At 37.2% G+C, this 19,758-nt stretch overlaps 3 protein-coding genes across 4 annotated transcripts; all 3 read left to right on the forward strand.

Annotated features, from left to right (window-relative positions):
* Positions 1–2,303: 2,303 nt before the first annotated feature.
* Positions 2,304–6,230, forward strand: LOC134877806 (interferon-induced protein 44-like). The gene is made up of 8 exons (XM_063903458.1): positions 2,304–2,631; positions 3,526–3,618; positions 3,714–3,747; positions 3,984–4,179; positions 4,710–4,862; positions 5,068–5,236; positions 5,382–5,482; positions 5,624–6,230. The coding sequence occupies exons 4-8, from the start codon at positions 4,054–4,056 to the stop codon at positions 5,783–5,785; spliced, it is 711 nt and encodes a 236-aa protein (XP_063759528.1). The 5' UTR covers positions 2,304–2,631; positions 3,526–3,618; positions 3,714–3,747; positions 3,984–4,053; the 3' UTR covers positions 5,786–6,230.
* A 2,711-nt stretch (positions 6,231–8,941) lies between these two features.
* Positions 8,942–13,828, forward strand: LOC134877805 (interferon-induced protein 44-like). Of its 2 annotated transcripts, XM_063903457.1 has the most exons (8): positions 8,942–9,303; positions 10,343–10,393; positions 10,489–10,522; positions 10,759–10,954; positions 11,449–11,601; positions 11,807–11,975; positions 12,121–12,221; positions 12,363–13,828. In XM_063903457.1, exons 2-8 carry the CDS (start codon positions 10,345–10,347, stop codon positions 12,522–12,524), a joined length of 864 nt encoding a protein of 287 aa, XP_063759527.1. In that variant the 5' UTR covers positions 8,942–9,303; positions 10,343–10,344; the 3' UTR covers positions 12,525–13,828. The 2 variants fall into 2 exon arrangements, with proteins under 2 accessions (XP_063759527.1, XP_063759526.1); XM_063903456.1 differs by having other exon boundaries at positions 8,942–10,393.
* Positions 13,829–14,056: 228 nt separating this feature from the next.
* LOC134877803 (general transcription factor II-I repeat domain-containing protein 2-like) lies at positions 14,057–17,601 on the forward strand. The gene is made up of 2 exons (XM_063903455.1): positions 14,057–15,573; positions 15,893–17,601. Exon 1 carries the CDS (start codon positions 14,306–14,308, stop codon positions 15,515–15,517), a length of 1,212 nt encoding a protein of 403 aa, XP_063759525.1. The 5' UTR covers positions 14,057–14,305; the 3' UTR covers positions 15,518–15,573; positions 15,893–17,601.
* The last annotated feature ends 2,157 nt before the right edge of the window (positions 17,602–19,758 follow it).

Consider the following 19,758-nt stretch of genomic DNA (forward strand, 5'->3'; position numbering starts at 1 on the left):
TTGTGTTTGTTTTTTCTCAAAGTAGGACTCATGTATTACTACAACATGTGTACTTTACCATGTGTACTCTATCAGTTGTACCTAAAGAATGGAGCAGCAAACCTTTTTTATACTCATATAATTGTTATATCAGTTTGTAAGGATGGCAAAATAGAGAACAAACAAGGAAATGCAGTCATCAGCCGAATGGAAGTACTGTATTAGTGAACTTGTTCTGGGGACAACCTTACTTTTGATCAAGTGAAAGCATGAAATATTGTCTTATTTATTAACTCATTTTTTTTTATTTGACCTTGTACTTCCCAAATTATGAAGACACCTAACTTGTATATTTGTTTGTGGCAAAATAGATGCTTGTTTGTAGTGAGCAAGATTCAATGAAAGTTATTGTGAAAGATTTAAATCTCTGGATAAATACAACACTTTTTCCCTGACTGCCCTCAAAGAGAGCAGCATTAACACTCACGTTTGGGGATAAGTTAAATAATTAATTTCACCTTCAATGACTGTTAGACGTAAGGTGCAGTAAACATAAACACTTACACAGTTGCACTGAAGTTATAGATGAACTAAATATTTCAAGTCTGTTTTAAAACTCCATAGACTTATTTAAAGGTCTTAAGATGACACTAAACTGTCACTAGCAAGGCAGCAGTACGCTTTATCACATACTGTAAACTCATAGGCAAGTACTGTGTTTGATGAGCGGGACATTTAACCTTTGATTGAAGTGAAAAATAAATGTTAAGAGTTTTTAGTTGTTTATTTTAGTAATTTTTAAATTGAACGACCTTTATACATCGTATATTTTCAATGGATTTAAGATATTAATAAATGATAAAAGTGTTCCTGTGCAGCACATTTCCGTCAGTATGAGAAGTTGCAAAACAAAGGGATTTATAATATTATATTTAATTATAATAATAACTACTTTACTACACATACTGAATGTTGTGAAATATTTGATCTCAAATGTTTTATTGACACATTCTTATTGAAGCCATGGGAGGCAGTGAATCAAAGACCCCAACTGCTCTGAATTGGCAGGGATTCCGGAAATTGCTATTCTCACCAAAATTGATGAAACCTGTCCAGAAGTCGGCAAGGATATAATGAACGTGTGTAAAAGCAAGTACCTGAAGAAAAAGGTACGTTTCTGTTGGTAATTTAGTTTTAGACAGCGGTAATTCAAATTGGAATATCATTTTGTTTTACAGTCTAATTTTGTAACAGATAAATCTCCTTGGATCAGCACTTGTATTTATTAAATGTGAAATTCTTGAATGTAGATTGAGGAGGTGAGTGGCACGCTGGGATTTCCACCAAGCAGCATCTTTCCTGTGAAGAACTACCACTCAGAGATCGACACAAATGACGACATTGATACACTGATACTGAGCGCACTGAGACGGATGATTAAATCTGGAGAAGACTTTGTCAACGACCTGTAAAACTACAGACTGCTGAGATCTTGTTGTTGTTTGCTATCAATAATTCATATAACAGAGTTGAAATGTTGAGCTTGACAATCTCAATCTGACAATACAAAAATGAATTATAGGTTAGCAAAGATACTGACACTTACCTTTCTTTGCCACCTTTACTTCCAAAAGACTTTTGTGATGTCATTCCCCCAATGCAGATGTCAGATTGACTGATCCATTATTTAAATAGGGGGGTTAATAGTGTGGCGTGATGGGGTTGAAACAAACTGGGGGACGTGTGTCAATATTGCACTTTCATAGAGAATTCATGTATTTTTTCAGATTTGTTTTGGTATCAGTTAAAGTAGACAAGCATATGATTATATAAGCAGCAACATTTTGGTAAAATTGGCTATTTGTATTTGTTCAATATTCAATGAAGATGCAATGACGCTTATTGAGGACATGCAAATATGTATGTTGCCTGCTACAAAGACAACCAATTCTTTCAATAAAATTATATATATGTAATGCAAAACACCATGTTTCATTAATTCATTGCTTTAAAATATATTTTGTAGTTTACTTTCATTTAAAATCTTTGAAGTAAGCTTGGGGGACTAAAAGGGCACCCAATTCAGAGAATCATCCAGCACATAGCAAAGAGTGACTGAGTGCATTGCCTAAAATAGAACTGTGGCTGTTGAGATAACATCCGTGGGTGCAGCACTGCAGCAACTGCAAGCCCACCCCTCCCTTCTCCCCTGATTCTTGTAAACCACGTGATCTAAAGGAAACTGTACCAAACCAGAATCCAACAACTATACTGGAATATACTATACTTCACATTCAAACCATGTAATATGGTGATGTCAACTCACGAGAAAGTGTGCTTACGTTAAAAAATCAAATTCAGATTATATTTAAAAAATGGGTTTTAGAGGTCTGCTCGTGGATCTGCCACAGACTAAATGCATTCAGTCATTGAGTTGTGACTAAGTGTACTATTGTCATTTGAGAATTACTAAAGAGAAAGCAACTTTTCTTTAAGAGGTCAGTAAACATTAAGATGTACATTTATAAATGGCAATTCCTTTAACACTGGTGGTGTGCTGAAAATGAAAGTGAAGGTGAGCTGTGGTTATCATATAAAAGAGACGTTCCTGTGTAGCTGAAAGACACTTTGCTGAGAGGCACATAACTGGAGGTGAGGCTTTCCTTTTATTTCTCAATTGAATATATTGTTGTTATGCTATCATCCTTTTGATGATACTTATCCTTTTAGTGCAGTAGAGTTATAGAGATAGTTACTGTATGTGTGTTTAATCTCAAACCTTTAATGCTTTGTAGAGCTGCACTTGAAAAAGATACAAAATAAATGTCAACTTATATTTCTGTAGCTCTGGCTGTTTATTTATTTGCTTTGATTTAATCTCTTTATAACATTTACAAAAACGATGCTTGTTTGTAGTGAGCAAGATTCAATGAGAGATATTGTGAAACATATAATTCTCTGGATAAATACACAATAAGTAATTTCACAAGAGATTGCCAGTTTAGTGATTCCCTTAGATGTCCGGGTCTTGGTTGGAAAATAGCCTGATCATAAGGGAGAGAACAGGGCACACAATGCATTACCGTATGGGGTCTTTTTCCCTGACTGCCCTCAAAGAGAGCAGCATTAACACTCACATTTGGGGATAAGTTAAATAATTAATTTCACCTTCAATGACTGTTAGACGAAAGGTGCAGTAAACATAAACAGACTTACACAGTTGCACTGAAGTTATAGATGAACTAAATATTTCAAGTCTGTTTTAAAACTCCATAGACTTATTTAAAGGTCTTAAGATGACACTAAACTGTCACTAGCAAGGCAGCAGTACGCTTTTTCACATACTGTAAACTCATAGGCAAGTACTGTGTTTGATGAGCGGGACATTTAACCTTTGATTGAAGTGAAAAATGAACGTAAAATTAAATATAATTTATTTTTCTTTTGTACTTTTTAACTTGAACAAACTTTATTCATTGTATATTTTCTGAAGTAACAATTCAACAGACTTTAAGATATGAATAAATGATAAAAATCTCTCTGCAGCATGTCTTGGTTTTTTGATTTGTTTCGATCTAATTCGCCCCCACCTCGATCCCGAACTCCCCCCCCCCCCCCCACCTCCACCTTCTCCAAAACGTAAGTAACTCAACATTTTCTAAACATTGCCTAATAGATCAAATCAGTCAAAATGAGACTCATGTATTACTGCAACATGTGCACTTTACTTTCAGTTCTGCCTCAAGAATGGAGGAAGGGGCCTTGGGGGTGAGTTCATTATTCAGTGCGGTGTCTCTGTTTAGTGGCTTTTATTCAGATAACACTTTTTAAACATTGAACCTGCACACTCCTTTGTTGAGATGTCCTCTGTTATGTGCTTTTCTCTATTTGTTGTCACTTCTTACAAACATGATGGTTTCTTTTCTTGAGTCTCAGTGACACCATTAAGCAAAACTGATAATAACTTGATCTAAACTATAGTTTAATGTTTTTCCATTGAACAGAAACAAAGAGAGAGAGTTGCAGATTGTGAAGGACTACCAGCCTTTTACCGAGGATGTCCAGCTCAGGTTTATGCTTTACGGAGCTGTTGGTGCTGGCAAGTCCAGCTTCATCAACTCTGTGGAAAGTGTTTTACGAGGTGAAATATGTAATCGTGCTGGCGTAGATGCGATGGTTCGTGAAAGCTACACCACAAGCGTAAGAATCCCTTTTCGGTGTTATCATGAATGTCTTACATTAAACAACTCTCTTATCTATCATTTTATTTTACTTTACTTCTAAGCAGGAGACATCTGCTACGGTGGTGCTGAAAGTCAAAACATACAAACATTTCACAAGACACAACGACATTTAAAAAACATGAAGTATTTTTTTTATTTGGCTCAGTAGTTAGAGCTGGTGCCCCATGTTCTGGGGCTCAGTTCCTGCTGAGGTAGATGAGTTTGACGAGTTTGAATCTGGCTTGTGGTCCTTTAACACGTGTCATCCCATCTATTTCCCCCTTCAAAAACGTTACTCTCAAATAAACTGGATAATCTCCCCCACCAAAAATATTTAAACAATACACTTTTTTTTGGTCACAATGTAAAAAAAATCTGTGTTTTTTTTGCTGTTTCGATTTTTTAAAATGTGGATGTGTCTTGTCAAATGTACTTTCTTACTTTAATGTTGTTGTGTTTACTTCTAGTACTACCATGTCATTATAACAGCATTTCTTTGTCTTACAGTACAAAGCCTACAAAATCCAAAAAGGAGGACCAAGGACATATTACCCTTTTGTCTTCAATGACATCATGGGCCTTGAGAAGGATACAAGTAAAGGAGTTCGTGTGGAAGACATCAAACTGGCCATGAGGGGACACATGAAGGATGGTTACAAGGTACAACTGAATTCTTTAAACTTTATTTCTCTTGCATAAAATGTAAGAAACACAATCCAACACTGTGGTCATTTTCTACTATCAATATTATGGATTGAATGTATGAAATGTGAAATATGGAAAACTAACAAGGCTCCATTAAAAACGATTGTATATATGTGCATGCAAATTACATTTTTGGATATAAGTTTAAATTGTTTTCCAGTTCAATCCTATCTCAACCTTGTCTGAGGATAACCAACACTACAAAAGAGACCCCTCTCTAAATGACAGAGTTCATGTTCTGGTCTGCGTCATCCCTGGCAGCATAGCAGGGTTGGAGAATGATTCTGTGAAGAAGTTGAGGGAAGTCAGACTTGCAGCCAGGGACATGGGTAAGGGTTAGGCTTTTATAATAATACATACAATTATATATGATGTATTATACTGATAAATATTATGATACATAACATGTATAATATTTAAATAACCGGACCAACATTATTTTTGACTGAATCTGATTCTGCTCTGAATTGGCAGGGATTCCGGAAATTGCTATTCTCACCAAAATTGATGAAACCTGTCCAGAAGTCGGCAAGGATATAATGAACGTGTATAAAAGCAAGTACCTGAAGAAAAAGGTACGTTTCTGTTGGTAATTTAGTTTTAGACAGCGGTAATTCAAATTGGAATATCATTTTGTTTTACAGTCTAATATTGTAACAGATAAGTCTCCTTGGATCAGCACTTGTATTTATTAAATGTGAAATTCTTAAATGTAGATTGAGGAGGTGAGTGGCACGCTGGGATTTCCACCAAGCAGCATCTTTCCTGTGAAGAACTACCACTCAGAGATCGACACAAATGACGACGTTGATACACTGATACTGAGCGCACTGAGACGGATGATTAAATCTGGAGAAGACTTTGTCAACGACCTGTAAAACTACAGACTGCTGAGATCTTGTTGTTACAACGACATGTAAAAAGGTCCTGGGAACAAGAATAATATTTACTTAAAGGGGGCAATGTGGGTTGTAGGTTTTTATTTGCCGCCTGTAATGCGTCATATCTATTCTACAAAATATGGTATCTCTACCTGAGTGAGTAAATCTATGAAAATGCTTTACTTTTTGCATTATGATGTTTTTAGTTTCGTTTTTTTGATTCAACGGTTATTTATCCGGCCATCTTCAGCTATTCAATAATCTGAACAATAGCAGGTCAAAAGACAGAATTTGTTTGTAAACCAAAACTTTATGTTTAAACTTATGATTACATATGCTGTACCTGTCACTGATTAAAATACATTTTCCTATTCTCTGTTGGATGAGATTTAAATTGAACATTTTACTGTGAATGCAATAAATCACAAAAATATTGAAATGAGTCTTTTGTTCTGAACTTCTTTTCTATTCCAAACAGTACTTTCCATCAAGTGATTTCATATCTGTCCACCAGAGAGCGCAATTTGAGTTGTGTGTCAATTAGAAAGCAGATTGAAGCTACTGTATCTAAAGCGTCAGAGTACAGGTGCCAGATTTGAATTTTAGCTACTAAAAAATAATAACTTGTGAAAACAAAGTATTTCCACTACAAAAATGTGAAAAGCATTGTAATGCATTCTTAAATTTGTAACTCCGTTACACAATCTATAAAATATAAAATAAATAATAATCTCTTACCTCAACACTAACCCTAAATAGTATATATAAATTGTGAATATGACAATTACAACTACATTTGAGTGAAGTAAAAGAGGAAGGCCTTAAACAAGAAAGAGACAATTCAACATATTATAGAATATGAGGACTGATATCCACCACTTGTGGAAATGTGTCAGTGCTCTCCTTTTACTGGACACCTACCTCTAATCCTCTAATAACTCCGAATATGACTATTGATTTCTTATCTGATATCACACGTTATAAAAATGGCGGCACAAACATTCACTTTGTAAAGTCTGATTAAATATTGTTTTCTAACTATGTGGAATGTGGAAGTGGGCAGTGCCACTGTAGTGCAACATTACGGTGGCTGAAAGGTAGGCCCAATAGAGAGCCTAAGTCTGGCGCTTCTACTCCGGACCCATGGGACCCTATTTCGGAAAAAATACACATGACCAACACCAAAACGAAAGAACGAGCAACACCCATTGCTGGTATGCCTACAAGTTGGTACAAAGCACACAGGCATCTTGTTAAAGTTATCTTCGTATCTTATATTTAGTGGAGGGAAATAAATATGACATCAGTTATGACATCACTTACGCGACTCTTGGATTTGTAGTGTTTCTAGTTGTGTATTTTCATAGTCTTATACTTCAACAGTTTTAAGAGAAACTGTGACTTTCTTGACTTGGAAATTATTTTTTAAGATTGACAAACATCAAACATACGCCATGTGTAATTCATGGCCCAATTCAAACGGGATCCGAAAATCATTTCTCTCTCGCCATTGACTGCGATACATATTTTTTCTGAAATAAGGTCCCATGGTGGTCCACCGGAAAGGGAGGCTCTCTAATCCAAACCACACCTTACTCCCACTTGGTGAAGGAGTGAACTCCATTTGAAGGCTCAATTCAAAACTGAAGCAATAATTTTGGAAAATATTATATAACAAAAATGTTTTGGTTCAGAAAATGATATCACCTGCATCACTAGTGAAGCCGTTATAACTGATCCCATGTAGGATAATGTGCAGTGAGGCGGTCATTATGGGGAAAAGAACACTGACAGTGTGATCAGGGAGCTTGATCAGCCTGAATTGTCTCGCTTATTACACGGTCAGATACTAAACAAACTAACGACTCGAATGCCAATAGTAATTGAAATGATTTTATTGACTTACAAATTCTGATCATTCCATTTGGTAGTGGACTACTTAAACCTTTGAGAAAACACATTTTCCCACCTCAGGCATAAAATCCCAATAGTTTTTAATTAGGAATTTTCATAGTTTTGAGTTCAACCCCGTCACTGACAACTTGGACTCTGTGTGGCTATGATTCGAAAAGATATTCAAGATAAATCTTGTTGAACCTTAATAATCTGATGTCTCTTGTAAGAATGATTACAGACAGTTGACATTACAGTCTACCATTTGGTCATCTAAGAAATGTCAAACAATCAACCTTGTCAAAAGTTCAACACTGTTATAATAAAAAATGTGACAGGGTTGAAGTTTTTGACAAATAAGTAGCCATAAGTCCTTGTTTAGCTAGGATATATAGCACCACATGGAATTGAAAGACATCATCAAATTGTAATATTTAGCAAAACTATTGTTTATTTTTTCCTAAACAATTGTTTGCTATCAATAATTCATATAACAGAGTTGAAATGTTGAGCTTGACAATCTCAATCTGACAATACAAAAATGAATTATAGGTTAGCAAAGATACTGACACTTACCTTTCTTTGCCACCTTTACTTCCAAAAGACTTTTGTGATGTCATTCCCCCAATGCAGATGTCAGATTGACTGATCCATTATTTAAATAGGGGGGTTAATAGTGTGGCGTGATGGGGTTGAAACAAACTGGGGGACGTGTGTCAATATTGCACTTTCATAGAGAATTCATGTATTTTTTCAGATTTGTTTTGGTATCAGTTAAAGTAGACAAGCATATGATTATATAAGCAGCAACATTTTGGTAAAATTGGCTATTTGTATTTGTTTAATATTCAATGAAGATGCAATGACGCTTATTGAGGACATGCAAATATGTATGTTGCCTGCTACAAAGACAACCAATTCTTTCAAAAAAATGATATATATGTAATGCAAAACACCATGTTTCATTAATTCATTGCTTTAAAATATATTTTGTAGTTTACTTTCATTTAAAATCTTTGAAGTAAGCTTGGGGGACTAAAAGGGCACCCAATTCAGAGAATCATCCAGCACATAGCAAAGAGTGACTGAGTGCATTGCCTAAAATAGAACTGTGGCTGTTGAGAAAACATCCGTGGGTGCAGCACTGCAGCAACTGCAAGCCCACCCCTCCCTTCTCCCCTGATTCTTGTAAACCACGTGATCTAAAGGAAACTGTACCAAACCAGAATCCAACAACTATACTGGAATATACTATACTTCACATTCAAACCATGTAATATGGTGATGTCAACTCACGAGAAAGTGTGCTTACGTTAAAAAATCAAATTCAGATTATATTTAAAAAATGGGTTTTAGAGGTCTGCTCGTGGATCTGCCACAGACTAAATGCATTCAGTCATTGAGTTGTGACTAAGTGTACTATTGTCATTTGAGAATTACTAAAGAGAAAGCAACTTTTCTTTAAGAGGTCAGTAAACATTAAGATGTACATTTATAAATGGCAATTCCTTTAACACTGGTGGTGTGCTGAAAATGAAAGTGAAGGTGAGCTGTGGTTATCATATAAAAGAGACGTTCCTGTGTAGCTGAAAGACACTTTGCTGAGAGGCACATAACTGGAGGTGAGGATTTCCTTTTATTTCTCAATTGAATATATTGTTGTTATGCTATCATCCTTTTGATGATAGTTATCCTTTTAGTGCAGTAGAGTTATAGAGATAGTTACTGTATGTGTGTTTAATCTCAAACCTTTAATGCTTTGTAGAGCTGCACTTGAAAAAGATACAAAATAAATGTCAATTTATATTTCTGTAGCTCTGGCTGTTTATTTATTTGCTTTGATTTAATCTCTTTATAACATTTACAAAAACGATGCTTGTTTGTAGTGAGCAAGATTCAATGAGAGATATTGTGAAACATATAATTCTCTGGATAAATACACAATAAGTAATTTCACAAGAGATTGCCAGTTTAGTGATTCCCTTAGATGTCCGGGTCTTGGTTGGAAAATAGCCTGATCATAAGGGAGAGAACAGGGCACACAATGCATTACCGTATGGGGTCTTTTTCCCTGACTGCCCTCAAAGAGAGCAGCATTAACACTCACGTTTGGGGATAAGTTAAATAATTAATTTCACCTTCAATGACTGTTAGACGAAAGGTGCAGTAAACATAAACAGACTTACACAGTTGCACTGAAGTTATAGATGAACTAAATATTTCAAGTCTGTTTTAAAACTCCATAGACTTATTTAAAGGTCTTAAGATGACACTAAACTGTCACTAGCAAGGCAGCAGTACGCTTTATCACATACTGTAAACTCATAGGCAAGTACTGTGTTTGATGAGCGGGACATTTAACCTTTGATTGAAGTGAAAAATGAACGTAAAATTGAAAATAAATGTTAAGAGTTTTTAGTTGTTTATTTTAGTAATTTTTAAATTGAACGACCTTTATACATCGTATATTTTCAATGGATTTAAGATATTAATAAATGATAAAAGTGTTCCTGTGCAGCACATTTCCGTCAGTATGAGAAGTTGCAAAACAAAGGGATTTATAATATTATATTTAATTATAATAATAACTACTTTACTACACATACTGAATGTTGTGAAATATTTGATCTCAAATGTTTTATTGACACATTCTTATTGAAGCCATGGGAGGCAGTGAATCAAAGACCCCCCCACCTGCACCTTTTCCAAAACGTAAGTAACTCAACATTTTCTAAACATTGCCTAATAGATCAAATCAGTCAAAATGAGACTCATGTATTACTGCAACATGTGCACTTTACTTTCAGTTCTGCCTCAAGAATGGAGGAAGGGGCCTTGGGGGTGAGTTCATTTTTCAGTGCGGTGTCTCTGTTTAGTGGCTTTTATTCAGATAACACTTTTTAAACATTGAACCTGCACACTCCTTTGTTGAGATGTCCTCTGTTATGTGCTTTTCTCTATTTGTTGTCACTTCTTACAAACATGATGGTTTCTTTTCTTGAGTCTCAGTGACACCATTAAGCAAAACTGATAATAACTTGATCTAAACTATAGTTTAATGTTTTTCCATTGAACAGAAACAAAGAGAGAGAGTTGCAGATTGTGAAGGACTACCAGCCTTCTACCGAGGATGTCCAGCTCAGGTTTATGCTTTACGGAGCTGTTGGTGCTGGCAAGTCCAGCTTCATCAACTCTGTGGAAAGTGTTTTACGAGGTGAAATATGTAGTCGTGCTGGCGTAGATGCGATGGTTCGTGAAAGCTACACCACAAGCGTAAGAATCCCTTTTCGGTGTTATCATGAATGTCTTACATTAAACAACTCTCTTATCTATCATTTTATTTGACTTTACTTCTAAGCAGGAGACATCTGCTACGGTGGTGCTGAAAGTCAAAACATACAAACATTTCACAAGACACAACGACATTTAAAAAACATGAAGTATTTTTTTTATTTGGCTCAGTAGTTAGAGCTGGTGCCCCATGTTCTGGGGCTCAGTCCCTGCTGAGGTAGATGAGTTTGACGAGTTTGAATCTGGCTTGTGGTCCTTTAACACGTGTCATCCCCTCTATTTCCCCCTTCAAAAACGTTACTCTCAAATAAACTGGATAATCTCCCCAACCAATGTAAAAAAATCTGTGTTTTTTTTGCTGTTTCGATTTTTTTAAATGTGGATGTGTCTTGTCAAATGTACTTTCTTACTTTAATGTTGTTGTGTTTACTTCTAGTACTACCATGTCATTATAACAGCATTTCTTTGTCTTACAGTACAAAGCCTACAAAATCCAAAAAGGAGGACCAAGGACATATTACCCTTTTGTCTTCAATGACATCATGGGCCTTGAGAAGGATACAAGTAAAGGAGTTCGTGTGGAAGACATCAAACTGGCCATGAGGGGACACATGAAGGATGGTTACAAGGTACAACTGAATTCTTTAAACTTTATTTCTCTTGCATAAAATGTAAGAAACACAATCTAACACTGTGGTCATTTTCTACTATCAATATTATGGATTGAATGTATGAAATGTGAAATATGGAAAACTAACAAGGCTCCATTAAAAACGATTGTATATATGTGCATGCAAATTACATTTTTGGATATAAGTTTAAATTGTTTTCCAGTTCAATCCTATCTCAACCTTGTCTGAGGATAACCAACACTACAAAAGAGACCCCTCTCTAAATGACAGAGTTCATGTTCTGGTCTGCGTCATCCCTGGCAGCATAGCAGGGTTGGAGGATGATTCTGTGAAGAAGTTGAGGGAAGTCAGACTTGCAGCCAGGGACATGGGTAAGGGTTAGGCTTTTATAATAATACATACAATTATATATGATGTATTATACTGATAAATATTATGATACATAACATGTATAATATTTAAATAACCGGACCAACATTATTTTTGACTGAATCTGATTCTGCTCTGAATTGGCAGGGATTCCGGAAATTGCTATTCTCACCAAAATTGATGAAACCTGTCCAGAAGTCGGCAAGGATATAATGAACGTGTATAAAAGCAAGTACCTGAAGAAAAAGGTACGTTTCTGTTGGTAATTTAGTTTTAGACAGCGGTAATTCAAATTGGAATATCATTTTGTTTTACAGTCTAATATTGTAACAGATAAGTCTCCTTGGATCAGCACTTGTATTTATTAAATGTCAAATTCTTAAATGTAGATTGAGGAGGTGAGTGGCACGCTGGGATTTCCACCAAGCAGCATCTTTCCTGTGAAGAACTACCACTCAGAGATCGACACAAATGACGACATTGATACACTGATACTGAGCGCACTGAGACGGATGATTAAATCTGGAGAAGACTTTGTCAACGACCTGTAAAACTACAGACTGCTGAGATCTTGTTGTTACAACGACATGTAAAAAGGTCCTGGGAACAAGAATAATATTTACTTAAATGTAATGCGTCATATCTATTCTACAAAATATGGTATCTCTACCTGAGTGAGTAAATCTATGAAAATGCTTTACTTTTTCCATTATGAGTTCAGATAGGCAGTGTGCTACATAGTACGGCGGCAGGTACTTCCACTTTGCTCTCGGAGAAACGAAAATAGGAATCTGCCCGAAAATAGTGCCCTCAGCATCTGTATAGAATTATTTTGGATCTATGGCTAGTCCAAAACGGCTAAATATGTTGAACTGGGGCAAACTGGAAGGTTTTTCCAGCTGCTTTTCAACAGGAAGCTTTCATTTCAAATGTGACATACTCGACCTGCCTCAGATGTACATTCTTTCAAAACAAAAGACAAACAACGAAAACCAAAAGGATGTTAAAGCATATCAAGCTGTGTCATCACACAAAACACTACAATGTAGATAACACCAAACAGGTTTCAAGAAGAAAATGAAATTGAGCAGCGGTTGCAAAACAGTTTTTACCTGTCGAGTTGAAAGGCATTTGGGTGAGAGGCACACGAGTGAGGTGTAGTACAGTTATATGGATGTATAGTAGTTACTCTATGTATGTTATTATTCTTCTTTATCTCAAACCCGTAATGCATTGGAAAATAATAAATACTTATAATCTCTTCACAACCTGAGAAATGCATGATTAAATGAAAGGTAATGTGAAATATTTGTTGAATGTAGCCTGATCACACGGGAGAGAACAGGACACAGAATGCATTATAGGGTCTTTTTTTTCCCTGACTACCCTCAAAGAGAACAGCATTAACACTCAGGTTTTTCCTTTGTGTAAAAGAAAGAGATAAGTTAAATAGTGTATTTCACCTTCAATGACTGTTAGATGTAAGGTGCAGCAGACATGAACAGACTTACACAGTTGCACTGAAATTATAGATGAACTAAATATTTCAAGTCTGTTTTAAAACTCCATAGACTTATTTAAAGGTCTTAAGATGACACTAAACTGTCACTAGCAAGGCAGCAGTACGCTTGATCAAGTATATACTGTAAACTCATAAGCAAGTACTGTTTTGATGAGCGGGACATTTAACCTTTGATTGAAGTGAAAAATGAAAATAACATTTCTTTTTTTCAGTTTTTAGTTGTTTATTTTAGTACTTTTTGAATTGAACAAACTTTATTCATTGTATATTGTCTGAAGTAACAATTCAACAGACTTTAATATATTAATAAATGATATAAAGCTTTCCTCTGCAGCATGGATTTGTTTTTGGATTTGTTTCGGTCTAATTCGCCCCCACCTCGTTGGAAAGTGAAACTTGTTTAGATTAATGATAACATATTCTGTACCTTTCACTGATTACGGAGTATTTGTGATAATTGTAATAACCATTTTTAATGTAACCAGATAATATTCATCAAATAATAATAACATCAATATTTTGTGTCAATAAAGACAACAGATCAGAGGCACTTTTGAGATTTGGAGCTCCTTCAGATCAATGCCGCTTCTCTTGTCTCTAAGTGTACATGGCTGCCCAAATTGGGGCCCGCGACCGATTAAATTTGGCCCGTGCCTTCTCGCACTGTCCCACCATAAACGATCGGAAGCTCTCGTTGAAAATTATTTATTGGCGCACTACCAAATAATGCCATAGGATGGCGCTGTTGAGCTCCAGTCAGCTCCTAGCTACCCGATAACGCCCAAGACCAGTGAGTGAGAGGATTCAAGGATGGAGCGTAGTAGGCTGTGGCACACAGACAAACGAAAATTAAAAAAAACTTGGGAACAGGACTATTTTTTTACCGAGGTAGATTCCAATGCAGTGTGTCTGGTATGTAAGCAGAGGGTCGCTGTTTCAAAGGAATACAACATTCGCCGTCACTATCTAACTAAGCATGCGGCTGAGTTCGCAAAGTACACTGGAGAACATTGCAAGGTCAAGTTAGCAGACTTGCTAACAAAGCTAACCACCCAGCAGCGAACTCTACTTCAGCCGTCGACTGCACAAGAAAATGCCACTCGGGCTAGTTATCGCATTAGCAATGCAATCGTGAGAAGTGGGAGAGCTTTTGCAGCGGGTGATTTCGTCAAGGAGTGTTTGACAATTGCTGCCCAAGATGTGTGTCCAAATCAGATGCGTGTGTTTTCTCAAATTAGCCTGTCACGGAACACTGTCACCCGCCGCGTTGAGGACATGGCCGAAGACGTTCGAGGTCAGATAGCCCAAAGAGCAAGTCACTTTTCTGCCTTCTCCATTGCGTGCGATGAAAGCACCGACATGTCCGACTCAGCACAGTTGCTGGTGTTTTTGCGAGGCGTCAATGAGGACTTTGAAGTGTGTCAAGAACTAGCGGGCCTTGAAACATTGAAAGGGACAACAAAAGGTGTGGATATTTTTATGGCAGTGGAGCGAGTTCTGGACAAGAACGGTTTGAACTGGGAAACCCTATCTGGCATCATGACTGATGGAGCCCCCGCCATGGTCGGTAAGCGAGCAGGGCTAACTGCACTTGTGTCGGACAAGGTCTCCGAGTTTGGTGGCTCGATTTTAAAGTACCATTGTATTTTGCATCAGGAGCAACTGTGCGCTAAAAACATGGGCTTGAAAAACGTCATGCAGGATGTCGTCGCCATTGTCAACAATATTCGCTCAAAGGCCCTCTCACACCGTCAATTCAAAGCTCTGCTTGATGAGATGGATGCCCAGTATGGTGATGTATTGTACCATCAGGAGGTGCGGTGGTTGAGCCGTGGGAAAGTTTTGCGGGGTTTCTTTGATCTGCGCGAGGAAATAAGAGAGTTTCAAGCCATGAAGACGAACAACATCCAAGTGCCCACGGACAGTCACTGGCTTGCAGACCTGGCTTTTCTTGTGGACATCACAGAGCTGCTGAATATCCTCCTCAAAAGGGAGAGACCAGATGATCACGCAGATGTATGACCATGTCAAAGCCTTCAAGCAAAAGTTCCAGCTGCTTAGCAGACATCTCTCAAAAGGTGAGATCTAACTTTAATATTTTATTGAACATAAAACAATGTATTACGCTTGTTGTCACAACCATGCTATCATAGATATATTGTTTGTGATGCATGTATACTTTGTGTTGGTGGAAAATAGATGTTCTTTTTAAAACCACTAAACCAGGCATTAAATCCAAAACAGTAGTTGTATTGCTTTTCATAGTCTACTGCAGCCATAAACAAAACAAAATATATCCCCTGCCCACCATTTGATTGATGATTGGTATTTCATTTCATTTCATGAACAACCTTGCATCTTACATTGCTGCTTTTGTCTTTGTGTCTGTATTTTCAGGAAATTTGGCACATTTCCCCAGCCTCAGAGAAGTTGGGTTGATGGAGGAAGACACACCAAAATACCTCAACATTCTCAACAATCTTGAGGTGGAGTTCGACCATCGCTTTGAAGATTTTCGTGGAAATACAACAGCATTTGAGCTGTTTGCTCAACCTTTTTCTGTGAATGTGGATGCAGTCAGTGAGGAGCTTCAAATGGAACTTTTGGAACTTCAGTCTGATTCAGACCTCCATAGCAGGTTCAGAGAGCTTTCCTTACAAGATTTTTACAGGTCTATTCCCGCACACAGATATGGCAAGATACGCAAACATGCCCAGGTTATGTTATCCCTCTTTGGAAGTACTTATGTCTGTGAGCAGGCTTTCAGCCTTATGAATCTTAACAAGTCCAAACTGAGGAATGCTTTATCTGACTCTCACCTACATGACATTCTCACTTTGTCAGTTAGTCAGCTTGAACCTGATATTGAGAGGCTTTTAAAAACCAAGAACAGGCTTCATGTTTCCCACTGATTGGACTACTACAGGCAGAATATGTAGGCCTGCCCTAGGCCCCCATTGTGTCACCTGGGAGTATGGTAGGCCCAAGGACTGGTAATGTTCCACACCTGTCCACAAATATTTCATAGTGCTTCAGTTATTTTTTTAATTTAAAGAAGCCAGATCGATGTTATGAAATGTTATTGACCTAAATGTGAAACACAGTAAACAGTGCAATTCATTTTTCAAAATGACTTTGTGATATAGTGTTTATTTTGCACACGTATGCTTAACTTACACACGTAATGTACTGCACTCATATATTTACCGTACACTTAATGTACTGCAAAATGATCATTTTGGCCCTCGGCCCTCCCCTCACGTTCAATTTTGGCCCTCTATCGGGAAGTATTTGGGCACCCCTGCTCTAAGAGAACCCTCTTCAGGTTTTACAACAAGGCGTTTGCATGTGATTACACTCTCAAGAACAATACGTGGTGTTTCTTATTGTTGCTTGGATTAAATATTTAACAATCAGTGCCTGTTTCATACAGTGTGCCTATAGAGCGCCACAGGGATCACGTATTTTTGTAGACCGACCTGGAAGTAAGCTGCGCATGGGTTCCCTCGACAAAAAAGCAAAGCAATTTCTCCATAGGATTTTGGAATATTGTAAAAAATAAGATCAGTGGAAAACAAACCTGTTTGATAAATGCAAAAAAAAATTCAGCCGGTTAATCTCCACATGTCTACCCTACTTTTATAATATTTGAAGCATAAATATAATCGCCAGAAGCGAAATGCTAACGTTATGCTATAAACAAACTAAATATGAGTACAGCAGGGTCGCAGGACTTCAACGTCACGCCAACTTAAGATCGTTCCAACTGACTTTCGTGTGCTTGCATATTTCAACTGCTGATGTATTTAATGTCATAGAAGAAAACGTGGTCCGTCTCTTAAACTTGTGTCAACCACAGACCTTATTTCGAGCTATTTTCCAAAATCCTATGGAGAAATCCCATTGACTCTGAGACGAAGCAACCGGGATTTGTAAAATGCTAACTCACTTCAGGGTTTTAGGACTCATTCCTGCTCCACTGTATTCTAGGAGGCTTCAATTCTAATGCATTGATTTCTTCAAACACAAGGAGCACTGCTGTCAATCTACAATCCTTTGATTCTGACCAATAATATTTTGAGCATTAAATGCATTCACACATTCAATTGTGACTTAGTGTGCCAAGTCATTTGGTGTAAACCCTCATTGCTGAAAATTTAAGGTTGAAATATTTGAGATGAATCACGGCTGCTGTATAGGTCACCTGGTACAGCTGGTGGCCCATGCCTTTGGACCCAGTTCCCGTGTGGAGGACCCAGGTTCGAATCCGGCCTGGAACCATCTACGCATGTCATCCCCTCTGTGTACCCCCTTCAACACTGTCACTCTGCACCTCCAAGGCCGAGAAAGAGAGAGGAAGGAGAAAATGATGAACTACGTCAAAGGTTAAACACCTAAGCAAAATATCCCCTAACAATAACCTTTACAAAAACGATGCTTGTTTGTAGTGAGCAAGATTCAATGAGAGATATTGTGAAACATATAATTCTCTGGATAAATACACAATAAGTAATTTCACAAGAGATTGCCAGTTTAGTGATTCCCTTAGATGTCCGGGTCTTGGTTGGAAAATAGCCTGATCATAAGGGAGAGAACAGGGCACACAATGCATTACCGTATGGGGTCTTTTTCCCTGACTGCCCTCAAAGAGAGCAGCATTAACACTCACGTTTGGGGATAAACTTATATATATATATATATATATATATATACATAAAAAAGACTAGGTAACGTCAGCGTTAGTTCAGACTGTCTGCAATGTTATTATAAGGTGTATCTTAAAATATGAATGTCACAATGGTTCAAGAGATCATGTTAAGTAGATATTGCAATTTGGTTTGGTTAAACTCGAGTAAGTTATTGAAGTTGTTCAGTATTGAGGTAATTTAAGTTTTACTGCAAGAAGTCACTGTCGGTACCTTACACATGGTATTTTACATCTCTATTTATTTGTGATGATTTTTTCGTGAGTGGGTCCGGACAAGCTGTGAGTGAATGCTGAAAATAATTAAACTTGTCATCGCCTTTTCTTTAGAAGTGAATAACTTACTCTTATTCAAAGATCTAAGATGTTTTCTATGTAAACAAAAGGAGTATTCCTCTCAAATAATGTTCACAAATGTGTTAAAATCAGTGTTGCTGAGTCGAGAGAATGAATCCATTAATAGAATTACTAGATTATTACTAGATGCTGATAAGACAGCATGAATATTGCACAAGTGTGCCTTACGCTGGTCACAATAAAAGGCCACTCTTTTCATTTATCACACAGCATAATGCCACAGATATTGCAAGTTTTGAGGGAGCATGAAATTGGCATGCAGACTGCAGGAATGTCCACAATCTACTGTTACAAATTGAATGTTCATTTCTCTACCATAAAGCGTTTTCAAATGCGTTTTCTGAGGATTTGGTAGAACATCCAACCAGCCTCACAACCCCAGACCGCGTGATTGCTCACAATTAAAAATGTAAGCTGTTCAAAGATTCAAAACCGTTCAAGTTGCAGTTTAAAATGAAATAGAAACTGCATTTGAACCATGATATATAAAAGTAGGTGAACAGCCAGCTGAAGAAGAAAAGAGCAAAAACTAATGAAAACAACAATCAACCTAACTATAGCACCAAGATCACAGCATGGTCCTCTCTGATGGGATGCAGTGTAGGATGGTGAGCAGAGGACCACATGCTATCACTTGGCCCTCTGTCTACCAGCAGGAAAGCTGGTGACATGTTTCCAAAGCTTAGTCATTGTGTGGGGCTGTGCTATGAAATGTGCTTAATAAAACATTTGCCCTGGGACATTAAGGAGAGGTTTTCCAGCTGCAGGACGTGTTACTTTAAACTCAGTTTGAGACACACCCGACCTGCCCAGCCTCCACATACCTGAGGAAACTGGCATCAGATGCAAATTCTTTCAAAACAATTGACAAAAAGGAAACCGAAATGATGGTGAAACATTCAAAGCTGCGTGTCTCCATAATTCACTTCAATGTAGATAACACCACACAGGATTCAACAACTACTGACACATTTAGGTAACTATGTGTTTGCAGTTTACTCATGATCTAATTCTTTGGTCCCATTTCTTTCAGGATTGGTCAAAAAGAAAATATTTGAAATACATAAAAGGCCTATAATTTCATATTTCAGCGTCATCACTTGAGGTTAACATCATCGCTTCTCTCCACGGACACGGTTGCTGAGTGAAAGTGTTTTAATTAGATTTCTTTAAACTGATATAAATGTTGGATCAGTTTTAA

This window comes from Eleginops maclovinus, chromosome 16 (assembly GCF_036324505.1).
Source record: "Eleginops maclovinus isolate JMC-PN-2008 ecotype Puerto Natales chromosome 16, JC_Emac_rtc_rv5, whole genome shotgun sequence".
NCBI classification, from domain to species: domain Eukaryota; kingdom Metazoa; phylum Chordata; class Actinopteri; order Perciformes; family Eleginopidae; genus Eleginops; species Eleginops maclovinus.

What these genes read in the sequence shown, in the direction of transcription:
- LOC134877806 (XM_063903458.1), top strand. Translation starts at nt 4,054, where the DNA reads ATGCTTTACGGAGCTGTTGGTGCTGGCAAGTCCAGCTTCATCAACTCT. An exon ending in ACATGAAGGATGGTTACAAG is followed by an intron (nt 4,863 to 5,067) that starts GTACAACTGAAT and finishes ATTGTTTTCCAG; the next exon opens with TTCAATCCTATCTCAACCTT. An exon ending in ACTTGCAGCCAGGGACATGG is followed by an intron (nt 5,237 to 5,381) that starts GTAAGGGTTAGG and finishes CTGAATTGGCAG; the next exon opens with GGATTCCGGAAATTGCTATT.
- LOC134877805 (XM_063903456.1), top strand. Translation starts at nt 10,345, where the DNA reads ATGGGAGGCAGTGAATCAAAGACCCCCCCACCTGCACCTTTTCCAAAA. An exon ending in GTGAAAGCTACACCACAAGC is followed by an intron (nt 10,955 to 11,448) that starts GTAAGAATCCCT and finishes TTTGTCTTACAG; the next exon opens with TACAAAGCCTACAAAATCCA. An exon ending in ACATGAAGGATGGTTACAAG is followed by an intron (nt 11,602 to 11,806) that starts GTACAACTGAAT and finishes ATTGTTTTCCAG; the next exon opens with TTCAATCCTATCTCAACCTT.
- LOC134877803 (XM_063903455.1), top strand. Translation starts at nt 14,306, where the DNA reads ATGGAGCGTAGTAGGCTGTGGCACACAGACAAACGAAAATTAAAAAAA.